General features: G+C 36.0%; 2 protein-coding genes across 6 annotated transcripts in view; one reads left to right on the top strand and one right to left on the bottom strand.

Annotated features, from left to right (window-relative positions):
• The window catches only part of LOC125042657, a 12,843-nt gene extending 10,031 nt beyond the window's left edge, over window positions 1-2,812 (bottom strand). The window contains exon 1 of one of the 3 annotated variants that reach the window (XM_047638448.1): window positions 2,544-2,812. Coding sequence is in view for 2 of the 3 variants with exons in the window: in XM_047638446.1 (XP_047494402.1) it covers window positions 2,567-2,618 (52 nt within the window). In the remaining variant the exon portion in view is untranslated. The remainder of the gene's footprint in view (window positions 1-2,543) is intronic. The other 2 variants (XM_047638446.1, XM_047638447.1) reach the window with 2 other exon arrangements.
• Window positions 2,813-3,167: 355 nt separating this feature from the next.
• Window positions 3,168-17,500, top strand: part of LOC125042567 (mediator of RNA polymerase II transcription subunit 14-like) — a 27,052-nt gene continuing 12,719 nt past the window's right edge. The window contains exons 1-20 of one of the 3 annotated variants that reach the window (XM_047638277.1): window positions 3,168-3,294; window positions 7,297-7,483; window positions 7,826-7,958; window positions 8,076-8,217; window positions 8,424-8,581; window positions 8,927-9,088; window positions 9,218-9,349; window positions 9,460-9,657; window positions 9,968-10,115; window positions 10,259-10,466; window positions 10,781-10,940; window positions 11,258-11,462; window positions 11,798-11,955; window positions 12,080-12,244; window positions 12,354-12,579; window positions 12,683-12,871; window positions 14,797-14,984; window positions 15,154-15,345; window positions 15,692-15,901; window positions 16,064-16,322. In XM_047638277.1, coding sequence (XP_047494233.1) covers window positions 7,320-7,483; window positions 7,826-7,958; window positions 8,076-8,217; window positions 8,424-8,581; window positions 8,927-9,088; window positions 9,218-9,349; window positions 9,460-9,657; window positions 9,968-10,115; window positions 10,259-10,466; window positions 10,781-10,940; window positions 11,258-11,462; window positions 11,798-11,955; window positions 12,080-12,244; window positions 12,354-12,579; window positions 12,683-12,871; window positions 14,797-14,984; window positions 15,154-15,345; window positions 15,692-15,901; window positions 16,064-16,322 — 3,397 coding nt within the window. In that variant the 5' untranslated portion in view covers window positions 3,168-3,294; window positions 7,297-7,319. Of the gene's footprint in view, window positions 3,295-7,296; window positions 7,484-7,825; window positions 7,959-8,075; window positions 8,218-8,423; window positions 8,582-8,926; window positions 9,089-9,217; window positions 9,350-9,459; window positions 9,658-9,967; window positions 10,116-10,258; window positions 10,467-10,780; window positions 10,941-11,257; window positions 11,463-11,791; window positions 11,956-12,079; window positions 12,245-12,353; window positions 12,580-12,682; window positions 12,872-14,796; window positions 14,985-15,153; window positions 15,346-15,691; window positions 15,902-16,063; window positions 16,323-17,500 lie in introns of all 3 variants that reach the window. The other 2 variants (XM_047638275.1, XM_047638276.1) reach the window with 2 other exon arrangements.

Genomic DNA, 17,500 nt, shown 5'->3' with positions numbered 1-17,500 from the left:
AGACCTTGACTTTGCTGATGATGTTGCCATTCTATCTGAATCTCTGGAAACCCTAGTGGCAGCTCTTGATGCACTTAGCAATGAAGCGAAGCCCCTGTGGCTAGAGGTCTCCTGGACCAAGACCAAGATCCAGGATTTTGGGGGCCTACTAGGAGACCCTGTGCAGTCAATACGTGCTTGCTTTATACCTCAGTAGAGCAGTTCACGACTCTGGGCTGTCAGACCAGGAAGTCAGTAGACGGAATGGCCTGGCAGCAGGGGTCATGAAATCTCTCGACAAGAGTATTTGGAGATGCCAGTACCTGTGCAGAAGGACCAAGTTACATGTTTTCAAGGCCCTGATACTGCCAGTTTTACTATATGGTAGTGAAACTTGGACGCTATCTTGTGCTCTAGAATCTCGTCTTGATGCCTTTTGTAACAGATCCTTGCGCCGGATCATGGGGTACAGTTGGCGGGACCATGTGTCCAACCAACGGCTGCACCGTGAGACCGATACAAGACTTGTTACTTGCACAATCCGTGATCGCCAACTCAGGCTATATGGCCACTTGCCTCGATTCCTGCAGGATGACCCTGTCCATCAGGTTGTCTTTGTCTGTGACAACCCTGGGTAGAGGAGGCATGTGGGACAACCGAGAAGGTCATGGCATGGGCAGATCGATCAAACCTGTCGTGAGGAGCTAGAGATGTGCCGGGCCCCTGCCTGGCAGCTCACCATGAGGGACCCTTGTAGGTGCAAGTAAAGGGTGGATGCGGCTATGCGCCCCTGCCGGCATTAGCTCCCAGATGATGATGATGTATGTGTGTATATTTGTATGTATGTATGTATGTATGTATGTATGTATGTATGTATGTATGTATGTATGTATGTATGTACGTACGTACGTACGTACGTACGAGTGTGTGTACATACATATACATATGTGTATATATATACATATATATGTATATATGCATGTATATATGTATATATATGTATATATACACACACACACGTGTATGTATGTATATATATGTATATATATATATATATGTATATATTAGTATATATATAAATATTTATATATATATTTATATATAAATGAATAAATAAATATATATATAAATACATATAAATAAAAGCAAAAATACAATGATCAATGGTCTGGAATTGGTAATTCTTTACAGTACAGATGCACTCACCAGACTAATTCCCCAATTCAACATCACAAACTTTATTCAACAATCTATATTGCCAAAACTGGGCATGCCTCATGCAGAGGGTTGATGGGGGCTCTGTCCCCCATCAACCCTCTGAAAACAGTCTTCACCTCAGTATGCTGTGAGTGGCACTTTTGATTTTTTTTCTTGTTTTCTTGAATTCTTGTTTTTTATAGTAATTCTACACAGAAGATGGTAACTGCCTGTAATATTTGATTTATTATTAGCTGCTTCCAAATTCTTTACATTGCCCCAATACTGTAGCCAAAAAAAAAAAATATATATATATATAAATATATACATACATATATATATATATATATATATATATATATATATATATATATATATATATATATAGTGATGATATTGGCAGAAAGAGCTGAGGATAGCATGAAATATGTATACACAGGAAATTATAGGTTATGCATCACAAATTTATTACCTTTGATATATTACAGAAATAATGACTCATATGGCATTTCTGGGGTCCTCCACCTCTTTGACCTAATGATGATTTACTCATTAATACATGAACATGATACAAATATTTTTTTTTCTGAACACCAATTCATAGTGTGCATGTAATTATGGGTTCATAATGGAGAGTGCATGTATATATGATTACTGGTGTCTGAGCCCTGATCCAAAGTGTTTGCATATATGCACCCCAGTGCCTGAGCCTAGTTTCAGAGTTCATATATACATGCACCCTGGGATCAGTTTGTAAACCCTTATTGGGAGGGTCTATTGAAAGCCAGTGGCACATCCAACCACAATAAGGTAATTTTCTAGACCCCTTCTGCATCTCAAAAAATATCAAATTTAACATCAATGGATTTCTATCAATATCTGCTAGTGAAGTATAGCAGAACTAGATAACAAAATTAATATACAAGAAAAATATGAGTCCAAAAACTTCCATAATGTGCACAGTAACTCAGAATTCAGCATACTCATCATCACTTCATCTCACTAGGCATGCTTTTCCTACCTGTCCAAGGTTTATCTTGCTGGTTCCAGAGGGGGAATGGGGGGGGGGGGGTCAGCCCCACATTAGGGAGGTGTTGAGGGCACTGTCCCTTACAATGACAGAATTCATAAATGCCACATCATCTACCCATGATATTTCCCCATGAAACTTCATGCCCTACCAACCTGTCTTCCAGCAATGTCTTTTGAAAAAAAAAAAAAAAATTAATTTTACATCTAATACTAGTGCCATAACATCATACCCATTTTGATTCCCTTCTTTCACCACCCTCTTCATTCTAAATAATATATAAATTTCTAAGATTCTATCGAAATTTAATGTCTTATCATAAGTCATGCATCCTTACAGCCTGGAGTTTCTGTCCCTTACATTGGTTTGACAATTCTTCAGCTGATATTATTGGCGAGTCTGATCGCTTCATGGTAGCAATTCCTGGTTACTTTGAACGAAAACAATCATTAGGAAATTTTTAAATAACACTTCACTTTTTCCTTTTTGTTTCTGTTTTTGTAAAGGTCTTCTGACTCAAATGAAACACTCGTATCGCCTGAGACTTCTCGGTGAATACTTGATGCTGTTTCCTCTCTTCGAAATTTTGAAAAGAGGGTACCATTTATTTACGTTGGCCACGAGCCTATATTTATTATTTAGTAGGTTTCGGTTGGGACGATTTCAACGACCTAAAAATAAACAAATATACGTACATTGTAACCAGTTAAGGTATCATGCAACTTCTGCTTAATAGTTATTTTATTTAAGCCTTTGATCCTTTACAAAGAAATTTCGTAGAAAAGTATAGAATCTCAGCCAAAATAATTAGGAAAATATATATAACTACTGAATAGTATATTAACGTACTACAAGAATGAAAATTTAAATATAATATCATAGTCAAATTAACAAGTTTAGACTATAATATAATCAATTTGTTAAAATACTAAAATTAAGTATTAAGGATTCACGGCCAGAGGACGACGGACTCGGTCTGAGTTGTTAGTGATGTCGAGTCGGAAAGGCCGTTTCTTCGGGGACGCTGCCAGTTAAGAAGAATTTCACCGTGGTTAGACTGAAAATGCCCTCCGAACTCTCGTAAATTGGTAAGACGAGTTATTAAGTTTGTGTGGAATACGTCTGAGTATTTACTTTGGGTGAAAGAAGGGAATTATGTCCATAAAGTCCGTTTATCAAAGTTGGTCTGAGGATAGGAGGATCAGTCTTGGTTTCGGGAGCAAAGTGCCTACAGTACGAGTGAACATTTTTACTATTTGTGGTTTGGGTTGAAGCACATTGGTGGTTCCCCTGAGGTGAGATTATTGAGCGGGGTTTATGGTAATGAAGAAAGTTTGTATTTCCAGTGTAAAAGGATATTTATAGTAATAACATCGTTTATATTGCACTAATGCAATGCAATGATACGAGACAATATGTAAGTTTGAGGTAACTCGCGGTTGTGTAGTGTTTTTTTTTTTTTTTTATGTATCGACTTATAACTGTATGTCGAGAAAAGTAATCATTATGTTTTGGAGAAAACTTTGTGCCTAAAATTACCCAACATTTTAATATATGCTAACAAACCATAGGGAGTCTTGTTAAGATAGTATTTTAGAATTTACTATCTCATAATTTTATACTTATTTTATTTACTGCAACTTGTTACCTATGAATTATTTTCTAGAATAGATACCCATCCTAAAATTGATCAAATTAGGGGTAACATTGGAAATGATGCCTGACACTAGAAATGAAGAATCTGACCTTGTCATCTATAGCACTTTCTTTGCAAACTAACAGTAAGGATAGTAGTGAGGATGTAAAACTCACACACTTCAAGCAATGAGAAAAAATTAGTCAAAAGCAAGGAAGTGACAAAATCGTAGCAGATGACGTAAGCAAGGGAAATCAAATGAGCTAGTGGGAATTGCACTTGGCTGTAATATGACAATGGACAGTAGCAACCAGTCTATTAGAGCCAATAGGATTTGTAATAGATAATTATGTGACAAAAGAAGCTGGACCCGAGAGAAGTCAATTGAAATACAAATCTGTTCCAAATTGTGTATAAGGTATTATTTCGCCTCTGTCAATGCAAAATATTATGGCATTAACAGCAGATAGCGGTTGCAGTTCCTGCAAACTGTGATGATGAGGATTTTGATGACTCGAAGGCTAGTTATTGCAGATTTATTGATCGAGTTAAGAAAGCACTGCTGCAAAATCCAGATATTTGCCCAGGCTCATTCCTGTCAGAGCATACAAGGTGAAGATTTTGCAGATCAGGTTGAGGGTAGAGGGAGCAATAGTCCCCTCTAAAATAGGGGTTAGTGGAGGAAGCCCCCTATTTACTATGAATGTGCTTTACAATAACTAGATTACTAAAAATTTTACTTTGATCATTTGCTTTTACCCTGCAATTTCCCAAATACTTATCATCCCCTCCTCTCCCTTCACATTATCAGGGCTTATAATGTAGCTTTGTTTGCAAAGGAAATGAGTGTTAAAATCATTTGAAACATGACAAAGGCTTTCAGAAGTACTTGATTTTCACCAAGAATTTGGTGATAGGTGTCATTTCCAAATTATTTGGTATAGATGGACCCCTTTTGTTGCCTACAATTGCCAATAGTCTTCAAAAGTAATGATATTTGTGGATGACGAGAGGTATCCTGGAGTGGGCTACTTCTCCCCTCAATCCAGTGCTGGAACACAAAATATCCATCACATCTCACCAGCTAAATAGTATCCTGACAGATCAGAGCAATGCACATTAGGAGTAACATCATTACTTGGGAGAAATGGAGAGTGTGGTGTAAACATCTTTCACCGATCATTCAGTCAAAATTGTGCATGTTATTGGAATTTTTAGCCATGTTATGCATAGTTATTGGTTCTACTAACTGTTACTACTATGTTTGGTTTACAGACATCAACAGAATTCCATGAATAAATTTACTAACTTTGGTAAATCAAACTAAGCCAGCCACATTTACTTTTTATATCTTTTTCTTCTTTTCGTCTTACTCCCTTCAAACTTGGGGAGTAGGGAATCAGGGTTTGGACCCCCATCCCCTAGGCATTTCCCTACCTTTCCTAACCCCCTCTTCAGGTATGCTTTCCTATTGGGCCCCTCTTCCCATACTTTACATTACTTACCGTGATTTATTGCACTGCTCTTGTCTTTTGAAATCAAAGTTTTACTCATTGCAATTAAGGCAATGTATTCCTAAACATGATCTCTCAAGTAATGTTTGCATATACATAGTTTATGTATATAGTTCAGTATTTTCTCAATCTTTGATGTAAAGTCAGTCAGATATCACACTTGATTCAGTACACATTGAGGGTCAAAATTATGTGTATAGTCAAAAATGCTAGTAGATTTGTATTAGACTAGTGACTTTCAGCATGTTCTGATATTATGTAAAATATTTTTAAAAACTACTGTAAACATTAAATGCATACATATTAAGACAGATGTAAAAGCTGCATTAATTAGAGGTACTTGAAATGAGGTTATGTAGAGCCATTTGTACCCATCCGCACGGTCTTGATTCAAACCTGTTACACATCATAATCTCCTAACCTTTAATAGTTGTTTTATTGATTTATTTTTATTTATTGATTTATTTTCTATCTGAAAGAAGAGAAAGCACATCTTTGCTAAACACCTACTTTGGACAAAAAACATTTACTGGGTGTATCACCTTCAAGCACTTGAATTGGTTGTATTATTCCAGAGGTAGATATAATTTACTACAAATAAAGTATAATTCTTTACAGTACGCATGCACTCGCTGGAGACTAATATCCCCAACTCCGTCACAAAATTTATTTAACAATCTAAGTTGCTGTGACTTCTGGCACTGCCTTAGGAGAGAGTTGATGGGGAACTCTGCCCCTAACTACCCCTCGCAAAGCATTGTTTTTATCTTGTTTGCACCACAAGATGGAGCTGAAATTTGGAGTACTGAGTGGACTTAAACTGGGAGCAGCAATCTTGTTTCTTGTACCAACAACTTTTTGTTCTCTACAAGATTATTTTCAATATGCCCTACCTTAGTGCATCCAAACTGTAAACATTAGCTGTATTTTTCTGAAATTACAGGATTCCCCCCAAAGAGTTTTTGTTTTTAATGACATTTCATACTAAGGAAAAAAAAGTTTACAGACCAAGGGCAACAAACCCAACAAACAAAGCATAGCTATGGCAAGTAGCAGTCATGGGAGGCTGTAGGTGCCTTTACATAGGACATAATCTCTGATTATTTGGGAAAAAAATGGTCAACTCAAATTGGAAAATATATTTCAAGGTGAATTTTCTTTATCATATTTATAAAGATATGTGTAATAATGATAGAGTCAGCCAGGAATTGCAGATTATGTAAAGAGACCCTCCATCAAGGGGGCTGGCATTTGTAATTGCCAGTTACCACCAAATGAGAGACATTGTTAATGCCCAGTTGTATGACATTAGATTGGAGCAGCTCACTCCAGGAGAAGGACTTTAGCTTCCTCCATCTTGTGGTTCACCTTATCAGTAAACTGAAAGTCTGTACCCTTTACTGACTGAGGCCTTATATGAACGTGTTGGGTCTTTGAGCATTATGTAGATGTGTAGATTTTCCCCTACATCATAATTTCTAAATGATTCACCTATAGTCTAACTAATGTGTATATAGCATAATTAGATCTTTGGAAGATGCTATTCCTAAAGGAGAAATAATTTTATATATGATAATCATTATTGAGAAACATTGTCAGAAGTTTTTCTTTACCATTAATGTGCTTGCTTGGATAGAAGTCTCTGTACTTTTCAAAAGATTATGTAAATCCTATGGATGATTCTAGAAAACTCTAGGAAGGTATACATGGTGGGGTCATAATTTTGGTCAAGTATTTACGTGTATGATAAACTCCTTGATTATGAAAAGATTCTTGGCAGAGGATACATTAAGAAATGATAAACATATATTTTAGTAACTGTGAGATTAGTAGTATTACTTTTAATCCCTGAGTTACTCAAACTACAATTTCTCTTTCAAGTGCACCTATTTACCTTCATTGGAGGAAGTCTTCCAGAATTATGTTCTTATCTTATGCAGGTTGCCATTGCAGCTGAGCAGAGATGGCACCAACACCAACTCCAGCCCCTCTGGAGAGTGGAAGTGGAGGTGGCCCCATGGAGACTGTGGGCTCAATGGGGGGCCAGATGGGAACCATATCCTTAGGGGTTCTCATTCAATATATTAACCAGAGAACCTATTCAGATCTGCTTAATTTGGCAGAAATGTAAGTTATCTACAATTTTCTGTATGCATAAAGCACTTTATTTCACTGGAATCATTGATTGTGTGTAAGAGAGACATTAATTGATTGATTAATTAGTAGCATTAGTAGTAGTATGAGATACTTTTAGTAGTACTTAACAGTAAACTAAGTGGGTCATTATAATGATTTTAAAAATTTCAGCTCCAACAGTGTAGGTCAAAACTCTTGTTAGATTTTTGGTCATAGTCGTCTGATGTTTACATATATAAGAGCATTATCCGAAAATCATGCTGTAGATTCTTAATGGAGTTGTACAGTTACAGTCCTCATGATAAGAATAATATTGAGCCTTCTCTCTATCAGTTTGCCCAGGAAAAGTGATTTAGAAAAGAAGATAGACATAGTTCAATATGCCCAACGGACAAGACAGCTATATGTTCGTCTCTTGGCCTTGGTCAAATGGGCAGCCAGTGCTTCAAAAGTGGACAAATGCTGTGTAAGTGAATTATCTTAATTTGTTATTAATGCTTTAAATTTTTACAGTTATTGTAAATTCTTTATCCTAAATGATTTTGGTCTGCTGTATGTTAAGAGAGAGTTTGTTCTTTTTCAGCATATTATGGCACTGTTGGAAAAGCAAAATAATCTCTTTACCTACACAGCTGATAAGCTGTACCACATGACCAAAGAAAACTTAGTATGTGCTCGTCTTCCTCACTTTCACATCCCAGCTGCTGTAGAAACACTCACTACTGGTAAGGAAGTCAAAGCTAAGATGTTTGAAGACTTTGCTGTACAGGGATTTAGAAATGGATTTATAATAATATCTGACTAAATGGTATGCAAGTCTTCCTGATATTTTTCAGAGATATAAGTTTGAAACAAACAGTATTATTTCATTTTTTTTTATCATCTTTTATAGATACATAATATTGCAAGTAATAAACTGTTACTGTTTCAGGTTCATATGACCGGTTACCAATGACCATACGGCAGCGTATCCTTCCACCAGAGCCAATCACTGCATTGGAACGCAAACAAACACTAACTCGATTGGAACAGATCATTCAGCATCGTTTGGTTACAACTGAGCTTCCACCACAAATGAGGACAAGTAGAGTCAGTATTTTAGATCTTCTTTTGGATATTAGTCACAAGTGAAGAAAAAAAAAATATTTTTCAATCGTCTTGAAAATGTGGGCCACCTTACGATTAGGTTTAACAATATATTACAACCTTTAGTAGTAGACACATTCCATCAAAGTCATTCATATCCTTTAGTGTGAGGGCTAGATTAGGAAACCAGTGTTGATAGAATGTTGTTTTATTTATACTATTGTAATTTTTCCTTTCAACATGTAGTACAAAGAAAAAAAAAATGATATATGCATTTTCCAAACTTGAGAATTTTTTGCAAAAAATTATGTGACTCCTTTCATCAATCATTTTTTTAATTCTTTTTAGATTGAAAATGGTCGTGTAAAGTTCACGGTGGAGCATGAGTTTGAAGTTAGTCTCACACTCATGGGAGATAGCATAACTGAGCCTTGGAGGCTTTTGGAAATTGAAATTCTGGTCGAAGACAAAGAAACTGGGGATGGCAAAGCTCTTGTTCATCGAAGACAGGTTGGTATGAATATGTAGATATTAGTAAATGAGTCCTTTCATGTTTTGAAGGTTGGATTGTTAACAGTTTATAGATAACAAGCTCTCATCAGGTATCTAAACTATTTTGTTTTTTACTCTCTCTTCCAGGTATTATTTATCCATCACCTCATTCAGTCAAGATTACAGGACAACCCAAAACCTTTACATGAGACTTACATGGTCCTACACTCTTTCTGTCAGGCATTGCAGCTGGAGGTCCTCTTTGTACAAACACAGAAGGTGCGTTTTGTTTTTCTGTAAAAGTATTTTCCCTACAGAAAAAAAAAAATACTTTTTATTATTCGGTGTGAAAGTAGCATTAATTTATCATAAATATTTTGTGTTCCTAGCTCTTGGAGGATAGGCTGGACTTTCACATTCGCATTGAGGAATATCTGCAAGGAAGGTCCCTCACCTTGACCTATTGGAGAGAGTTGACACAACGAGATCCCTCAGCACAGTTAGGATACAGACTCACTGTGCAGGTTGACCCTACAGAGCCCTCAAAACCTCTTATGGTATTGCATACACCATCGTTAGGGTCTAAGGTAATTCACATTGATGAATACTTTTAAACTATGTGTAAAAATCAGTCCTAACAATTGATAGACTAACCAGTAGAAAAGATGCCATCATTATTCATGGACATGAATTACTTTGAATATAGATTATAATCAGTATTAATTTGGAGAGAAAACAAAATTCACATTCAAGTTGAAGATAACAAGGCTTGTTAGTTTAGGGAATTTCTTTTATCACCCAGTAAAATTTCTTTTGAACAATGAAAATCAAGGTCATAGATACATACATTTTTCTACCATTCTATCTATTGTAAGCTTATTTGAATTTTTTTTACAGGAATCAGAGATTGCTGAACGTGCTATCCGTAGTGACCACCTGTCAATTGAGAGATTATTAGTTCATACAATTTATTTAAGGACAAAGATTCGGCTTTCTGAGCTAAAGCAAGAAATGGATTCTAAACTAGGAAATGATGCCGAAAAATGTAAGTATACATGTGTGTGTGGGGGGGGGGTTAATAATATTTTTAGAGACTTAGTCAAAGACATTTTCTGTTTTTATGAGGATCATGAAATGACACATTTTCCTAACAGCATTGGGTTAAAAGGCAAACTAATCACTTTGCAGGTCAACTTAGTGGATCTCCAGCTGTGCTTCATGTACCCATCCTTCAACCAAATCTAAGATCTGAGCAGCTGTTGATCACTGTGGACACTCACACAGGGGTGCTTTTACCTCACATCCCACAGTATGACAACTGCCACATAATTTCAGACTTGCAAAGTGCACTGAACCATGATAAATCAAAAGTGGATGATTTGATCTCAGAACTCAGGTCAGATGCTTGAACTATTTGTTGAAAATATGGTTTAAGTTTGCGGTTTTACTTTCTCAAATATTACTTTCATCTTTGATTGTTGGAACTGTTGCTAAATGTAAAAGTTCAAAGGTTTTTATGAAGTGCATTGAATTCATTCAGAGGAAAAATCTAAACAGATCCTTCTGAAAATAATAGATTTTCTCTTCTGCATTTATTTTTTTATTTTATTATATTTTTGTTGTTATTATTATTGCTTCTATAGATATATAGATAGGTAGATATGTATATGTTTGTATTTAAGTAATCAAAATCTGTTTGTCCTAATGCAGATACTGGCTCATGGTACGTCGAACAGAAAAAACACTGCAACATCTTCCAGCAACAGCCCATGAACGCCTGCCTCTCATGTATTTTGCCACACATCCACTAAACTCCCTTGGCAAGCACAAGGTCTTCATTACATTCCACAAACATCCTGGATATGTTGTGGTAAGTCAATTTTTTCCCCCCCTCCTCCTCCTCTTCTTTTGGTTTTATCATCCTTAATGTATAAGCCTTTCTCTTTACTGAAAAATCCCATTTATTTTCGCAAAGTTAAGTGATTGTGTCCCAATGATTTTATGATAATGATTGAGTATATTGGATATAAGGTAAATATATACTGATCATCTCTATTGTAGGGTTTATTTGTTTTATATTAATGTTTATATCTAATTTTGTTCCTGTTTATTAGATTGTCATTAGCAGTACTTTAATCTCATATATCTAAGATGTGTGTTAAGAGAATGATTTGATGATCTATACAGATTGTGGAGTTTAGTGAGAAAGAAGGAAGCCCATGTGAAATTGAGCAAAGCCTCTATTTTATGGTAGTCAAACAAGCGAGTATTGAGGACAACCCAAATGATGACACAGTGCAAACAGCACTGCCCAAGTCTTACATGCGGGCATATGACCTTGTGAAACTTGATTCTTTTGTGTGCACACATGGACCTTCTACTAAAGTTGATGGTAAGCAAAAAGCTATTTTAGTAAAATGCTATCTTAACGTAAGAGTCTCATTCCTGAATTTTGTAGCACTGAAATTAAATTCTGTTTATCATACATACAGCTTATGGAGAATGGCAAAACACTACTTTGTTGATACTGTGGTAGAAAAACTCTATACACAAAAAATTATGGAAAAGTGAGACTATAATTTCAAAATCTTCCTAGATTTCATCTTCTGAAGATGACATCCAGGTTTTGCATTGTGCTTTTTTTCTACCATAGTTTTATGGTAGAAAATTTATTAATTTCTAAGGACTTGACCATATTTCTTATGATGATTAATGTTTAAGTTATAGAGCCAGGAGAGAGAGCCTTGGGAGGTAAGAGAAAACTACAACAGCGAGCAGAGCCAGCTAGTAAAAGAGTCAAGGTGCCGGCCTACTTCTTGCCAGATGTAGCCCAGTGTGTTGCTATGAGTGATATGAAACTACCTCTTACACACTTATCACTCAAGGTAAAGAAATAATCTTGTGATACATAATTAAGACTTTTTACCTCATGCTGCTGATATAGAATGCAATAAGTTTTGAGTGAGTATATTTTTTGTCTGAGTTTTCTGATTATACCATATTCTACAGCTTCGTGAAAGGAATGTGTTCAACACTGGAGAACAAGTGGAGGAAGGTGGTATGGGAGTGCTTCTACGACTGATTGATCTACCATCAGTAGAAGGCTTATCTTCTGACACTGTGATAGCTTTAAGAAAAAACCTTCTCTCTTCTTCCATCAGAATTCAAGTTCCAGTAAGAACTAGTTATGGTTGTGGAAGTCATTTGAATTTTGAAATAGATATTTCAATTTTAGTGATCTTTTATTTGCCATTAATGAATGTAATTATTAATATCTTTCCAGCAATTCAAAGGTTCTCGGGTCTTTGGAATGGAGTACCTGTTTACAAATTGCCCTGTGACAAGCCAGCACTCTCGTGAGCAAGGGCCACGTCGTGCAGCATACTTTACCTATGAAGTCACAGAAAATGTGAACAGTACAGTAGATGCCATATTGGCTGATTGGACTGTTATCTCACAACTGTATCAGCTGGTTCTCACATTTGCAGCTCATCTATCAGCTTCCAGAGGTACAATGAATACTAATTATGATTTCTTTCAAAACTATAACAAAAATTTCAGTTACTTATTTTGTTCTTTTTTAATTATATTAATTTTATTATCCATTTACAGCTGGTGTTGAGTCAGCTGGAAGTAGCAGTAGTTGCAGTAGCAGTGGGGCTAATCCTAAAAGCTTAAGTGAGATGGTGCGAGTGAAGTCATTCAACTACAAAAGCATGACTCTTGCTTATGGCCCTAGCTATGATGCATTTGTTATCATAAGATACAATGCAGAAAAGAAGGCCTTCACTTTAAGCTTTGGTAAGTTTTTTTCATAATTACATTTCCATTCTCCCTTGGTGAGTTATTGCATCAAGAATACTCATTGTGCACTGCCTCATGTAATACACTTGCTTTCAGTTAAACCTTTATTGTCAAGTTCACAAACTAGTAGTCATAAACAGTGTATCTAAACTTGCTAGATGACAACAACTTCCTTGCATACACACAGGCATAAGCATACATGCAGGCACAGACAACCATGGTGAAAAGCTGTATGAAAATCAATCTTTACAAATTTGAAAATATAGAACTGTATACAATATAAAGTAGAAAATATAAAAAAAATCAAATAATAGTTACACAGTATGAGATAGAACACTAAGAATAAATCAATATAAAATTATAAAGAAAAGGTTGGTTGATTATCACCCTTTAACCCAATGTCAGTGGGATTATATACTGCCCCCTTTAGATTTTAGTGAGTTTTTTTTTACATACAGATGGCTCCAAATGTGCTCAGCAGCAAGGAGTCTATCAGTTGGCCCTAGTGACTGATCCTGATTTCCCCATTCTTTTCCCTTCTTTTCTTTTCTTTTCTCCCCCTCCCCCCCAATGAAGAAAAAGGGTAAACAGATGAGATAGATAAGACTAATAGCTGACTCCTTAGTGACTAAGCACTTGTAGAGCCATCTATGTATAAAGACAATATATAAAACTTTTATTACAGTGGGCATGGTATTGTAGTCTTACCACCTACACTCATTGGGTTAAACATTAAGGCAATTCCTGAGATTGTTAAAGCACTTTATATAAAGTCAATAACTAAAGACTCAATATTTTCATCAAATGAAAAGGAAATTAAATCTTATTTTTGCATAAATAGATAAAATAAAGCTTCATAGAAATATCAGAGGACTGTAGGAATGGCACAAATTTTTATCACATACAAGACATCTTCTTTATTAACATATGTTCAAACTTCTGAACAATACATTATTAACATTACAAATAGTTGACGTACAGTGTGGCAGCGCAAATCTTTCAAAACCTTGATGGTTGAGAATTACGAAGCATTACTTATCACATGGCTCTTTGGCGAGGCCTCTGCAGATTCAAAACAGGTGTTTTTTAGTGTCCATATAACTCATATCTGGCTGACCAAATTAAATGCAGTAATTCTTGTTGATATTAAAATAAAAGAAATTCTTTGTAATCTTAGCTCTTATGAAACAAGGAAAGTTGTACAGAATTGTAACATATTAATGCTGGGTACATGAACAGGCTTTTGTGGTTTTGCAATACTAATTTTCTTTACACACAAGGGGTTTCACATGTGCTTAGTCACTAAGGAGTAAGTTATTAGGCCTCCCTAATCTCACTTGTTTACCCCATTCTTTGAATTTTCAGGATGAAAAGTTTTTATTCTATTATTATTATTGTTGTTACTGTTACAATTATTATTATTATTGTTATTATTATTATTATTATTATTATTATTAATATTATTGATATTTTTATTGTTGGTATTGTTATCATCGTCATTAGAATTGTGATAATTTTATTAATGTTAAAGATAAAGAACTTGCCTCACAAAAATAGATGGAATGGACTAATTAATTCTGTGTTGACTAAGCATTCCTGGAACTGTCTATGCTTAACCCCTTGGTGACGGGTGAAAAAACTAATAAAAAAAAAGAAAAAAACTCTACGCTCTGGCGATTAATGGCAATGCGCCGACTTTGAGCGCGGTAGTTCGGTACATCAAGCTGAATCACCGCCTCGTAGCTACAGCCGCACGCCACATTTCGAGCAGATTGTTATGATGTCTAGAGACGTGACCCGTCATGAAGGGGTTAAACAAATTCTGCAGTCCATATATTCATGCACTTGTGTCATCAAAGGATTATTCTTTTTAATACTTTATGCCTCATGCAAGTACTTTATGGTGTCTTATTTTGTTTCAGGTATGAGTGGAGAGGGAGTGTGGGCTACAAACCCTCACACAGTCATGCAGGACCAGTTGCAGGACCTAGTCAACCACCGAGGCCACATGGGGCTTGTGGACTTGGCTACAACATTGCATCATACATATCAGCCTCTCTTAGCAATATCCAAACTTTCACCAACACTTCATCTTGGAGTTATTGACAAGGTAAACTGAAATCTGGCACTTTCTTAAAAGAAATTGATTATATGTTTTTTCATGATGCATCATTAGCAATGATTAGAGGTCATTTAAATCAAAGAGGGAGAAAACAAAATACTGAGGGTGGCAAGAATTATATAAGAGCATATTCTTTCACTGCAATGTTTACCAACAGAGACAGCAACCCATCAAGAACTTGACAGTTCTACCACAATCACCAACACGTGTCAGTATTGTGTATCGCAACATTTACTGTTTAAATGTTGACATGCTTCCTAATGGGCTTGTTGCAATAAGAGATGGGGCATTCAGCAGCTTTGAAACCTCAAAATTGATAGAAGAATTTATCCCAGTTCAAGGACTTAAGGTAAGTTGCAGTTATGCAACAGACAAGGTTCACCCCACATAACCTGTATAATATGACTAACACCATTCTGTTGAACATACTCTGAAATTGTATGTAGCATAATGTACAACAACCTATACTTAAAGGTGATAAGTAGATAAAGCATCATCAATGTAATTTACAGTTTATATTTAACATAGCCTATATTAAAACTAATGTGAACCAACAAGCTTTCTTGTTTAGATGCTAAGCCAGGTCATCTCTGTTAATTTTCCCTAATACTAATTAAATTTTCCCAGCTTAATGATAATTAACTTGTGGCTAATTTACGAAGGGCAATTATTTTACGTTGATTTTATCTTTGCAGGCATTCCTCAGCAAGTATGTAGATGAAACTGCTATTAACAGAAGAAGATCACAGTCAGAAGATGATAATCCTCCAACACCAATACCCTTGGATGATAACCCCTGGCCCACACCAAAGGCTGCCTCTCCCGCTCGTCATGGCCCCATGACTCCACCCATCTCTTCCAACCCACACACGCCAGCCAGCCCTCACCCGGTGGGCATGACTCAGGTTTGTGATATTCTCATCTAATTCATTCACAGAACTTGGCTGTTTTCATATTTGTTGGTGAAATATGTTGATTAAAACAAGGTAATGTTTGATAAATTCATGAAACATTTTCTTTCTTTTTTATTTTCTTTTTCTTTTCTTTTTCTTCACCTCACCATTCAGACAAGTGGTCATGGAGGATTCGCATCAAGTCCAGCAACGAGTGGCTTCTCCCTTGCCTCTCCACCTTCTCTACCAGGGATGAATCCTTCTCCTGCAATGTTGCCTCATCAGTCACCCAGTTCAGGATTCTTAGGGGCAAATTCTCCCTCTGCGCCTCAGTACAATGTTGCATCACCTGTTGGGTTTCTTGCACCTTCTCCATTGGGTCCTCACTCAGTACCTATGCATTCTCCTGCTTCTGCACTCATGCAGGGTCCAGGTGAGCAATTCTTGCGTTTGAAGTGTTGTTATTCATTAAAAGTAGCTTGTTATTGTAAGTGGAAAGAATAAAAGTTCTAGAACACAGGCATTTCAGGACAATAAAGTAAACACTGGTAATATAGAATCAGTGTCTCAGTCTAAACCTCAATGTATGTAGGCATTGCAAGACCATTAATTTCTAGCTGGCAATTTGGAATCAGTTTTTTATATATTATTTCATAGATCCAACCTTAGTATTCTGCAGGAAAGCATCAAATTGATCTCTTTAGTACAGTCAAATAGGTTATTTTCAATTTACTGGAAAGCATTAATAGAAAGTCATGAAATCTTGAGGAATGTAATACTAGTTCTAAACTAGTGAAGTTTCTTAATATAAAACTATTTTTTTTGATAAATACATTTTTTAAATGATTAGGGTAATTATGAATGTTATTAGCAGTACAATCCATAATCTGCCTCACTCAGCTGTAATTAGCTATTATATTTTCTGGGCTTTCTCCATAAGAACGGGCCACGCACTGAGGCGTCATAACAAACTGCTCAATCTGTGGAGTGCAGCTGTATGCTGCACCAAAGCACTACGAGCCAGGGGTTCGGCTTGATGTAGTGAACTCCCACACTCAAAGTCGGCCCATTGCCATTAATCTCCAGAGCGTAGAGTTTTTTTTTTTATTTTCTTAACCTGTCAGTAAGGGTTTAAATACCATTTTGGAATTCATTTAGGTACCAGTCAGCAACAAGAAATATAGTAACTGGATGCATAATGCTTAAACTTCCACATTCTTTCTAGCATAAAGTAGATTTAAAAATATTTTTTTCTTCATCATGGAGAGGCTTTATGTTCAAGTCCGTAGATTCTCCATTGTTTCATGACTCATAAAACTTTCTTACAATGAATGACTTCAAACCAGTTTACCTGTTCAGCGTCAGTATTGAGATCCAGGAGTGTGTAATTCTTGATGTGTAAAACATACCCTTAAAGTAGTTAAGGGCCCCATAAAGATGAGGATGTCATTGCAAGTTATTAGGAGATTAAGCAATAAGAAAATTATTTTGTAAGTTGCATCTGATGATGATCAACTAAGTAAACCAAAGGCAAGTGGTTTCAGAATGTGCAGTCAAGAACAAGTTGTCAGGTAATCAAGGGGAGCATGCATGCAGGTAATAGCTAGCCTT

Source organism: Penaeus chinensis, chromosome 32 (assembly GCF_019202785.1).
Source record: "Penaeus chinensis breed Huanghai No. 1 chromosome 32, ASM1920278v2, whole genome shotgun sequence".
NCBI classification, from domain to species: Eukaryota; Metazoa; Arthropoda; class Malacostraca; order Decapoda; family Penaeidae; genus Penaeus; species Penaeus chinensis.
This window is presented reverse-complemented; position numbering and strand designations above follow the sequence as displayed.